The following is a 12,271-nucleotide window of genomic DNA, read 5'->3' as shown; positions in this document are numbered from 1 at the left end:
GCTTCCTGCTCGGGCAGGGGATTTTACTATTTTGACATTGAGGATCTCCTTGATTATATTCTCCCTTCGTGTTGTATCTGGTGTAGGTATTGAATTTTGGTGTGACCTTAAAAAGTTTCTTTGGTTCCTTGTTGCTCGGTAATCTGAAAACCTTCTCCTCGTCTCTTCTGGGCGGTTGTTTGTCTGTTTTCTGAGCTTCACGAAGCTCTTCGATCTCCATTTGACCTGTAGTCCTTTCTCGGAACTCTTCTAGCGTCTTTGGTTTGGTTACCGCAATTGTCTCCCATAACTTGCCAGCTCTGAGGCCGGTTTTAAGGGCATGTAGGTGGACTGCCGGGTCTAAGTCTGGAATCTCCATGGTTGCTTCAGCGAACTGAGTCATGTAGTCCTTTAGGCTTTCGTGTTGTCCTTGTCTGATTGTGCCTTGGTAGTCTGATCCGTGCACATATATTCTTGATGCGGCAAAGTAATCGATGAAAGATCTCGCCAGCTCCTCAAAAGAAGAAATTAAACCTGCAGACAACTTGGAAAACCAAAGTAATGCAGCACCATCAAAATAAGTAGGAAAAGCTCGACAAAGCACATGTTCATTGTTAGCGCCATTAAAAACATCATAGATTGGAATTTCTTAACATGAGCGCGGGGATCACCAAACCCCTTGTATGGCTCAAGGGCGGTGGGTAGCACGAAGTTTTTCAGCATCTAAAAATTGGTGATCTCTTCGGAGACAGGGTTGTCTAAGGTCAGCTTTTCCTTTGGCGGGCTAATGTTCAGGGGGTCTGTATTGTCCTGGGCCGAGCTTTTGGAGTTTTCTTCCTCATACTTTCCAGCATTATTGGCGGAAGACAGCTCGGCTATCCACCGAACTTCTGCCTAAAGCTCAACAATCTGAGCTAGGAGCTCTGCTTGTGTGGGTTGTTGGATTCCATTATCGGCCATGCTTGAGGATCAGGAATCCTGCAAAAAAGAGTAAAAAGCTAGGCAAAGAAAATAGTTGGGTTAGATAAATTCCGGCCCCACGGTGGGCGCCAAGTGATTCGTCCGAACAAGAGTGGCCGAGTTATAGTGGTTTCCGAGTAATGTGTAGTTGAGGAGAGAGAGCTATATGTCAGCCTGGACTGAACACCGCGGCGGGAATACCTGCAAAAGATACTCCGATACTCAAGTCAATAAGGAGATTTAATGAATGTGCTAAGCTAATATAAAACTGAGAGTATAACCTGATCCTTAGCCGAGATTGTGTATTCGACTTTATAGATGATGTTTTGTCCGTTATGTGGATATGTCCGAGATTTTGGGTCAGTTATCGAGTTCTGTTTGAGGTGAGCAAATTTTGCTGACCACGTCTTCTTTTTTAAGTTATCGAGTCCGACTTTATCGTTTCACTCCAAACTTTTTGGTGGCCGAAGTATAGGTTACGTATCAATAATAATAATAATAATAATAATAATAATAATAATAATAATAATAATTGCATCATTCTTTATATATATACATATATATATATTGTTCAACTTTTTTTAGAGAGTAAAACAAATTTTATTATACACATTGGAGCAAACTTTAATTGTAAGATTTTCTTTAAAAAAAAGTCATATTACAAAAATATGCAAATAACATTTTTCATAATAAAAAAATAGGACTGGGGATAGGGATAATAGAAAATAATGAATAACAAAGGAAAATAAAATAAATTGAGAAGAAAAACAATTAAAATAGAAAAAAAAAGAAATGAATGGGTGTAAAATATAATATTAGTGTGCACAAATAACATTTTTGGAGCATATATATTGAAAACTGTTTGACCGAATATTCTCTCTTGCAGCCAAAAATATTCCTAAGCAGATTCCTTTTGTCACTTTAAATTATTATGACTCTTAATTCAATAGTCATAAAAAATTTTGTCACTTGTTACTACTGATTCTAGTTAAATAACATTGTAAAAGTTCAGAACTTAAATTAGCAATTTCTTTTTTTTTTTATTTTTTGTGACAACTTAAACAATTTGATTCTTGAATCTTCTCGGTATTCATTATTCAAAGAGTTTCCTGAGCGCTAATCACTATAGTGCCATACAATGCTAACTTTTACCAGGAAGAGATTTTGATAAAAGATTTTATCTAACATACAATAATCACCCAATATATGAAAATAGATTACAGCTCCCTAGAATATTAGTCTAATATAGCTGAAATTTAGTATCTAAACTTTTTTGACGGCTAAAAAAATGTGTATCAATTTTTCCGTTAAAATGTATGATTTACTAATCCACTCAAAATGATTCTAACGAAAAAAGTTCTGGGGAAAAAAACAATTAATAATTGAATTAGGCGATTGATGTGCTGTCCTACCCACTGTTAAGCATTGCGTTCTGTCTATTTTCTATTTACATTTGGAACGAAAAAAGTACTAAAAACAAAGATCGAGAACCGTCCTGGCATCCTATTCTGCCGAGTTAGCACCAAGATTTCTCATAGGTCTTATCTACATCAATACATTAATGATCGACTTACATTTACATCTACAAATTTTGAAAATGTGACTTGTACTTTTTGGCATATTTATCTATCTATTCCACTAACACTCACTGAGCAAGAATTTCAAAGTTCAAACCCGTTTAAGAAAGATGACAAATATGCTTTGTCACCAATCAATAAAAGAATCTTGGATCTTCATAGCTCCCACGCGGTTACGTAACTACCCCTTCGATAGAAAGAGTCTCAAACTCATTAAGAAGTAGATTCCATCATGCAACTCACATGGCCTCAGAGGAAGCGAAAAGATGAACACTTCAGTTGGTGTGAAAACTGTTAGCATAAAATTGTGCATACACCAGATCGATTCACATCCTTACCACCATTGAATGGTGTGGGAACACAGGCTTTGTTGTAACCGCTCATTTGTTTGTTCCCATGATGATCATGAATCCCGGGTAACGAGAAAGAAACTGGTCATCTTTGCAGCTATTGAACATAGTAACCCTTTTGCAAGTCATCTGTTCAACATGATAAAATTGGGAAACATGATTAGCACATTAAAAAATTCACTATGATCACATAAACCAAAGTATGATGGACCCGCCGAAGGTGAAAATACTGATATTCTATACATTTATCAATTAGACCCTTATTGAGTTTGTTAAATTTCTTTCTTAATTAGCCCCTTATTGAGCATCGAGATTTATACAGGGTATGGTGTCAATATAGTCTGGGTTGATTCTGATCAAACAGGATTAATGCAAAAACTATAAGGGACAAAATTAATACCATAAAACTAAAACGAAAGAATAGGTATTATCCATGACATTAGATACCAATGTTAATTCTATTCATAAAAACTAATTCAAACACTTTAGTCCATCCATGTGCATATGGGCCATAGAGAACTTTATTTTAGTTGTATGTCAGGGTAAAAATACCATCAGAATGATAAGATAGATAAAACCGTTATATAAGATCACACTTACCTTGGTATTGTCAATCGTTACAAACAGCAGCATCTCTTGCTGTTTTGGCATCAATTGCTTAAAGTTTTCAACATTTCAGTTGTTTCAGTTTCTCAAGAACCTGCTTCATCGATGGCCGAATGGAAAGTGTTTCTACTGTGCATGTTAGTGCTAACTTTAGAAGTGCCAACAACTTATCCTTTGGACCTGCTTCCCACAAAGCAGATGAGAATAGCTCAGAACAACGACCTTCGGTTATCAACAACTCAGCCCATGGTACGATATTGAATCCATTCCCATATTCAGAAAATGATGGATCAAGTGACTTTCTTCCAGACAACAATTCTAACAACACTACACCAAAGCTGTAGACATCTGCTTTGTCAGACACCCTGCAAGTGGTGGCATATTCAGGAGCAACATAACCGAATGTGCCTGCCACATCAGTGGTGGCATGGGTTTCAGAAACCTCGAGCAATCTTGCCAAGCCGAAATCAGACAGGTAGGCATTAAGTTCTTCATCGAGTAAGATGTTGCTAGGCTTGATATCGCGGTGAACTATGCGGGGAACACAAGAATAATGAAGGTAAGCGAGGGCCTCTGCTATGTCTTTCGCTATCTTGTAAATAACTGGCCACTGCACCTTTTTCCCTGACCTGTCATGTATGAAGGCTTCAAGGTTTCCGCCAGAGAGGTAGTTGTAAATCAAGAACATTTCTGTCTCTCCTACGTAGTAGCCAATAAGAGTCACAAGATTTTTGTGCCGAATTCTACCTAATGTCCTTATTTCCGTTTCAAACTGCTGAATTCCTTGAAATCTACCTATTGACAACCGCTTTATGGCAACAAGAAAACCAGGAGACAGTTCTGCCTTGTAAGTTGACCCAAAACCACCTGTGCCGATTAGATATCGAATGCTGAAATTTCCAGTTGCGGTGACCACACCATCATAACTCAATTCAGTTGGAATATCCTGGAAAGTCACCACCTGTCTTCTTCTAAGACTGCTGAGGCGACCAAATTTACTCCTCCCAAAAATGATCATCAATACGACTCCCATAAGTATGCAAATAACTAGAGAACCAGAAGTCACCAAGGCAATAACCAATGTCCTCGATTTCCTGTGTCTGTGCAAACTTTTGACTTCAAGAGGGACTGGAAGGGAAGCAGGCAAATCAGAGTATGGATCAGGGCAAGAGTGCAGGTGTTCATTCCCTTTATAGGAACCACAATCATTTGGATGCTGAAGGTAAGGAATATGACCTGAAAGATTATTGAAAGAAACATCTAGCTGAACAAGTTTGGAAAGTGTTGAAAAGGATAAAGGTATTTCCCCAAAAAGCTTATTGTGATCTAGCAGCAGAATTTCAAGATTAGTGGCATTTGACAGACTTGCTGGAATCGTTCCCACTAGAGCATTGTGAGAAAGATTCAAAACAGAAAGGTAAGCCAATTGACCAAGCTGGGAAGGAATTTCCCCAGTGAGATTATTTCCTGCTAAAAGCATCAATTTCATGTTTTTCAGGCTTCCTAATTCATCAGGCAAAGATCCAAATAGTTTGTTCCCACTCAAATCAAGACGCTGAAGCATCATCAAGTGACCTATATCCTTTCCAATTGACCCACTGATCTGGTTGTATGCTGCTTCAAAAACTGTCAACCGTAGACAGTCCAGCAGTAATGCTGGCGAGTCCCCATTTGACAGATGGTTCATACTTAAGTTAACTGACAATGCCTCAAGATCATTACAGTTCAAAACAAGCTGGTTTGACAAAGACCCATTGAACTCATTATTATTGAGAAACAGCATGTAAGAAACTCTATGATTTGCAGTAAAAAGATTATCTCCAAGAGAAAACATAGGTAACAATCCACCAAACCTATTCCAACTGAAATCATGGCTAATGACAGTATTATTATTATCTTCTAAACTTGATCCAAATAGAGGATTCTTCAAAAATCTCCAAACAGGAATACTAAAGTATGTACCATTGTATCCTTCCCATTCAAGGAATTCAAGGTCTTTTGCAGCAGGGGTGCCAGTTGAACCGCAGCTTCCATTCCCAAACCCTGAAAGTGTGCCAGATATATTGTTGTTGCTGACATTGAAGTACACCATACAAGGAACCCTGAGCTGCTGTGAAGGCAGATATCCAACCAAACTGTTAGAACTCAAGTCCAAAAAGGTCAAATTCCTACAAATCCCCAAACTCTCCGGCACAACACCAGATACATAATTCTGCCCCAAATTGAGCACTCTCAGCGCGCAAGAATCCGTCCAGCCTCGGCCAGGCAAACGTCCAGCAAGATTCGCCCTTGGCGCCCAAAAGACCTGCAACCTGGGAATCAAGAGAACTTCGTGAGGAACATTCCCAACAAACGCATTGAACTCTCCTCTAAAGCTATCATTATAACCCAAGCTTCCCTCATTTTCTTCTTCCTCATCATCAGACAAATCAGTTAGCAAAATAACCGAAAGCTTCAAGCAACTGCCAAGCGCTTTGGGGACCCTGCCGGTGAGGCTGTTTCTAGAAACATCTAGAACCCTAAGCTCAGAAGCGAAACCAATCTCATTTGGGATTCCCCCTTCCAAGATATTCCCATCGAGAAAAAGGTACCTCAAGTTCCTACATTTCCCAATCTGGCGTGGAATCTCACCGATCAAAAAGTTGTGCGAAAGCCTCAAGTAGTCCAGCGAATCACAGCCGTTGGTTAAACCATCTACTGGGATCTTACCAGAAAACCGGTTGTTCGACAAATCAACGGTTCTCACGCTCCCAACGAAACAACTCGGAATTGAACCGCTGAGAGCATTACCAGAGACGTTAACGAGTTGAAGAGAATGCAGGTAACTCATCTGAAAGGGTAACTTCCCAGAGAAGTTGTTCTGTTGAAGCTCGAGAACCTCGAGGTGCCGGAGGTTACCAAGGATCGCCGGAATCTCGCCGCAAAACATGTTTCCGGGAAGGGAAAGGACGCGAAGCTCGTACAAGTCTCCGAGGGAGGGAGACAATTGGCCGCCGCCGAGGCCGGTCATGCGGAGGGCAGTGACTCTGCCAGAACCGCCGCAAGTAACGCCGCGCCAGTTGCAGAAGGTGGAGGAAGTGGCGTTGTTCCATTGTTGTAGAAGGTTCGAGGGGTCGGAGGAGACGGAGTTTTTGAAAGCGAGGAGGGACAGTGCGTCGTTACTATTCGGAACCGAAGCGGTGAGTGCGAAAATGTGGAAGAGAAGACACTGTAGAAGAACAACAACAACAACAACAAGAAAACGACACATGTTTGAGAGAGAGAGAAAGAAAGAGAATGAGAGAGAGAAGATTTCTCTTTTTGTTTTTTGTTTTTTCTTTTCAGAGATGGAAGCTTTGTTTGTTAAACCATTTTTTGGGGGAAGTGTGGGAGGTGTGCCGGACGGATCTCGCCGGCGGGGGTTTGGCCGGGAAATGGAGCTCCGGCAAGATGTGACGGAGGCGAGTGAGAGTGAGAAGTACGAGACAGTGAGAGAGAGAGAGAGGAAGAAAAAAGGGCGTGTTTGTAGAGCCGAGTATAGCGTGTGACAAGAGAACGAAATTACGTTGAAAAGATAGTAGATCACTTGGAGCGAAAACGGTAAGATTTGTCTCTCTTTTGATTTCTGTCCTTAAATTAGTATATCCTTTCCCTTTTCGACTTTTTAGTATATACTTATTTTTTTTGGTCATTTTTTAATACGGGTCTGCTACACATACAAGTAAAAACGAGTTACAAGTTTTACAAGTTGGTCCAGCCCATAAATAATACATGCGCATGAAGAGGGATTGAATGGAGCGTAACATTCACGCATTCCCATTCAAACGGTTACGTACGCTTCGAGTAATGGTAGACTCTTCCACTTCTTCCACTTCTCAAAGCAATTCGAAAAAAACGCAACCCTTCCATTTTCGAGCAAAATTCGAAAATCAAAATATACAACTCGTCGCTAACCTTCGAAACCTCCATCAACACACCATCAAACTCTCCATCAAGAATCTCCAGAGAAAACAAAGCAACAATACTCAAGGTACGTTACATTACGATTCCTATATATTTTACAGATTACGAACTCGATTTTACTTTTCTTCTACGTTGTTGTTCTAGGATTTACTGTTATTCTTGCTTCTTTGTTACACTGTTCTTCTACGTTGTTGTTCTAGGTTTTACTCTTATTCTTGTTGTTCTAGATCTTCTGGTAACTGATTTTTGGGGGTATATTCCGTAGATTGGGGGGTGTAATGTTGCTTGACCTTGTATATTGAAGCATGTTTGAGTGATACCTGACTGATATATATGGATGTATCTGAATCATATCTATGGGTGTATCTCACTGTTATCAATGGGTGTATCTTACTGATATCTTTGGGTGTATCTGACTCATATATATGGGTGTATCTTACTGTTATTAATGGGTGTATCTTACTGATATCTTTGGGTATATTTTTCATTTCAGAGAAAATGGCAGCAAGAAACCAAACAAAAGACCTTAAGTGTGCCACACATCTCCTAAGTGATAAATTCAGAAACATGACTGAGGAGAAGAAGGCGATAGTGAGGGATCTCGGATTCGGTGGGTTGATGCACATCCCACCACTAAGGGTGCATCACCAACTGTTAAGGGAGCTGGCAAACAACTTCAAACTTGGGGAGAACAGACTGGAAACAGGATATGGTTCTTTCAAAATAACACCAAGAAAGATAGATGATGCGCTTGGCATCAATGTAACAGGTAACTAGCTAAAAATTATAGGTGTATATTAAGTTGATGCTTGGGTGTATTTGAACCGACTTTGATACTTTGTTGTTTTTCTTTTTGTAGAAGATCTATTTCCTCAGAAAGTCGAGTATAAGAAACTTTTTGAGGATGACAAAATAATATTTAGAAGATTCCAGGATAAGACCCTCAAAAGTCTTACCGATGAGATGATGGATATCGGCGTTGGTAACGAAGAGGAACGCCTAATGTTCAAGAGGATTTTCATCCTCTATATACAGATGGCGTTCCTTTTGCCAACGACGATAAACAAAATCTCGCCTGTGCACCTGGCCCCAATTTTTGAGATGGACGGCATTACGGAGCGAAACTGGACGGGGCATGTTTTGACCTTCATCGTCAAGGGCATCACAGACTACAAGGAAAAAAAGAAGAAGGCAATTGATGGCTGCCTCTTTGCCCTGATGATAATTTACTTTCATCTTTCAAAAAACAAAGGCAAGAAGAGGGCTGAAAGACCACCAAAACCCTGGATTGCCAACTGGAGTAAGGAGCAGTTGGTGGAAAGAATGAGTGCAGAAACAGAGGAAATTTTGGTAAGTAAACATAATATGTTGGGTGTATTTTATTTACCTGAATGCTGCTAACTAAAATATCTAATGTTTCAGGGGATTGTAAAGATGGCGGGGACAAGAGAAAAAATGAAAAAAATAGAAAAAAGGAAAAAAACAAGAAATAAAAAAAACAAAAAAAGGAAAGCGAGTTCAACATCGTCTTCGGAGACAGAAACAACTACTGACAGTGACAATTCTACCTCTGAGTCTGAGACTCAAGAAGACTCAGAGGATTCACCAAGGAAATATCCCAGCAAAAAGGGAAAAAAGTAAGTACCATACTTGGGTGTAATTTCTTTTTGGAGTTTGGTGTATTTTGTGGAACCATTTGGGTGTATTTTATTGATCAAGTTGGGTCTATGTAGTTTAGTAAGTTGGGTGTGTTTCTTTTGCTGCGTTGGGTGTATATTGTCCATTAAGTTGGGTGTATCTTGTACATTCATTTGGGTGTATTTTATATCTTTAGTATTTTCTAAATAATGATTGTTTGCCTTCCAGATTGGACTCCAGAAAAAGAAAGAAGAGTCAAGAGGAGTCAGATTCTGATTCAGAATCTGAATCTGAATCAAGTGATGAGTAATGTTATGAAATTATTACTCCTTTCTTTTGGCTTGATTATAAAGATTTCGTGTATTAACTGAAGTGTCTCTTATTAACTTATAGAAGCGAAGAATCAATACCGGTGGAGAAGGAAAAGAAAAAGAAAAAGACAAAAACAACACCAAAAAAGTAAGCACTTCTTTGGATAAATATTCTGTGATAAAATTAATTTTTTATTTCTGATTCATACTTTTTTTTCCACCCAAAACACAATCAAAAAAGAAAAAAGTTGTTGTAGAGGATTCATCTCCTGAAGAAGATCAATACTTTGATGGGTACAGTACCTCGTAAGCTATATTACCGTCTATCATCGTAATTATTTTTGTTAACATCTTCTTTTATGAATGTAGTGAGAGATATGAAATATCAAGTGAAGAACTAGATGAATTGATAAGAGAAAATGTTGATAAATCTGCTGCAGAGGGGTATGTCTTGCTGGGGTGTCTATTTCAGATTTTGGTGTGTTTTCTTTGCTAATAATTGTTTCTTGTTTCGCAGGGAGAACGAAGCTGACCTGCGATCAACAGAAGGTCGCAATGTCTCATAAGAAGCTTTATTTAATAAAATCTTGTTATCATGATTTGGGTGTATTTTGTGGAACCATTTGGGTGTATCTTGTTGATCAAGTTGGGTGTATGTTGTTTATTAAGTTGGGATATTTCGTTTGTTGTGTTGGGTGTATATTGTCCATTCAGTTGGTTGTATCTTGTGCATTCATTTGGGTGTATTTTATACATGTCTCTTATTTTGTCTGAATAACATGAAATCTGTTTAGCATACCGGCTGTGAACTTGGGAAGTGATGATCCTTCCTCTCAAGGACGCACAGAACAGAGTAGTGTAAACCAGCCGTCAGAGAGCATGTAATTTCTCTTTCAAATAACTGTTACTTTTGTTCTTCTATTACCTTCTACTTCTAATTCTGTATATATATTTTTTAGAAAAAAAGCCCTTTATTATTTTATTCAAGAAAAAAAGGCAGGAAAAAAAGCAAAAACTGCAAGTATGTAAGTTCTCAAAAAACAAACCCTGTCTTCTTTTTGAATTGTTCGGGTGTATTTTTTTGACTTTCTTTGGGTGTATTTTAGGTTAAGTCCGGTTCAGCAGTCAGCCAGTGAGCCGGCTGATTCGAATATGATGGTTGCGAGGGAACAGACACCGTCGGAAGCACTTGCAATGTGAGTTTTTCAAGAATATTTCAACCTTATAACCTTATTATTTTCAAAGGCGCTGTTAACCTTTCATTTTTCTTCTTGTTTAGAGTTCCGATTCAAGTTTTTGTGCCAGTGTCCCAAACAACCACTGTGCCGGAATTTGAAGAAACACCTGAGACAGATTTTGAACTAACCCCTCTGCTACAAATTGAAGGAACTACAAAAACGTAAGAAATAGTATTATTTGTTTAGAGTTTGAGCGTATATTGGGTTACAGTTCAGGTGTATATTTGGTAACAGTTTGGGTGTATATTGTTCCTGAATAGTTTTTTTTACGCCATGATTAATTTGTGTGTAACTGTGCAGCACTCCTGAACCCGCCCAACAACTTGAAGAAAGCACACCCACGCTTCCCCCAGCTCCAACTAAAATGTAAGTTCATCAGACTGAAATCAATCTTTGCTTATCATCCGTATATTCTTATTCTTATAATACGTTATACATGATGACGCAGTTATCCAGCCGCAGAAGAGGCTGCCGCCCTATTGATGATGGTACGAACAGCATCGTATGTTCCTAAAAAAGATCAGATGCCATCATTCAACATTGGCCTCACTGATTCAAGCCAAGAAGAAGCATCAACGCAAGAGGGAGCGTCAACGCAGGAGGCAGAAAGGGCAAAATCTCCAGAAGCTGCAAATTTGCTAGAACAATTAGATAATTTGGTACAAAAAATAGCAAGAAATACAGCGAAAGAAGAGAGTAAAAGTCCACAAATTCAAAGGGAGACTGGGGGAGAAAGTTCTGGGAGGTTTGAAACTCCTGCGGCAATAAATCAGAATACGGATGATATGAAACAGAAGTGCTACATCTGGGGTACACGAGTGAAGACATACGCAAATGGCACAACTAACGAGTATGAGAACATGTGCACTTTGATGGCCCAAGATAAATATATTTTGACAAAAATGCACATTGCATCACTCCAGGCAGCAACTTTTATAGAAGCTGAGGTAATATAAGAATAACATTAATGTTTTTACACCAAAGTTTACTGCAATGTTTATTAATATAAATTAATTTCGGCATATATTTCTAGATTGTATCTGCCATGTGCCTCATCCTCAACCAGACAAATGATAAAAGGTTTCAAGAACAAGTATACTGTCTCCCCCCCCCGATATTGTGGTAAGTGTTACTTCTACGAATTTTGGGTGTATTTTATGTATTCATTTGGGTGTATTTTTTAAGTTCAATTGGGTGTAAGTTGTGTAGTCATTTGCGTGTATTTATAGTATTCACTTGGGTGTATTTTCAGTATTTCATTTGTTGTTTCACAATTGTTGCAGAACATGGCCGTTTCGAAGCACCCAAAAGGGGAATTTATATCACCTAGAACCAATAAAGAATTCAGGGTGAAAGACTACCCAAGTTTTATTCCCTTCATAAATGCAAAAAAATTAACTTCGCATCCATATGTAAGTTTTCATTTGTAAAATTTGTTAGTACCGTTCTTTACTTATATGCCAAATAAAATAACACACTGTTGAAATATGGCAATCCTTCAGATTTTTGCACCTGTTTGCTACGCGGACCATTGGTGGTTATGGGTGATTGATACAAGAAATCGGAGATTTCACATACTTGACCCGCTACACAAGAAAGCTCCAAGCGAGGACAGAAAGCAGCTTAATAAATTCACTGTAAGTTGGCTCTGTGTTCTCCTTTGGGTGTAT

The 12,271-nt window shown here is 38.8% G+C and overlaps 1 protein-coding gene across 1 annotated transcript; it reads right to left on the bottom strand.

The window, feature by feature from the left end:
• Positions 1-2,278: 2,278 nt before the first annotated feature.
• On the bottom strand, positions 2,279-7,031 carry LOC130936545 (LRR receptor-like serine/threonine-protein kinase RPK2). The gene is made up of 2 exons (XM_057866636.1): positions 3,467-7,031; positions 2,279-2,995 (listed from the first exon to the last, which is right to left on the bottom strand). The coding sequence occupies exon 1, from the start codon at positions 6,720-6,722 to the stop codon at positions 3,534-3,536; it is 3,189 nt and encodes a 1,062-aa protein (XP_057722619.1). The 5' UTR covers positions 6,723-7,031; the 3' UTR covers positions 2,279-2,995; positions 3,467-3,533.
• Positions 7,032-12,271: the final 5,240 nt, after the last annotated feature.

This window comes from Arachis stenosperma, chromosome 6 (assembly GCF_014773155.1).
Source record: "Arachis stenosperma cultivar V10309 chromosome 6, arast.V10309.gnm1.PFL2, whole genome shotgun sequence".
NCBI classification, from domain to species: Eukaryota; Viridiplantae; Streptophyta; class Magnoliopsida; order Fabales; family Fabaceae; genus Arachis; species Arachis stenosperma.
Note: the sequence above shows the minus strand (reverse complement) of the source record. Positions and strands in the feature narration are given on the sequence as shown.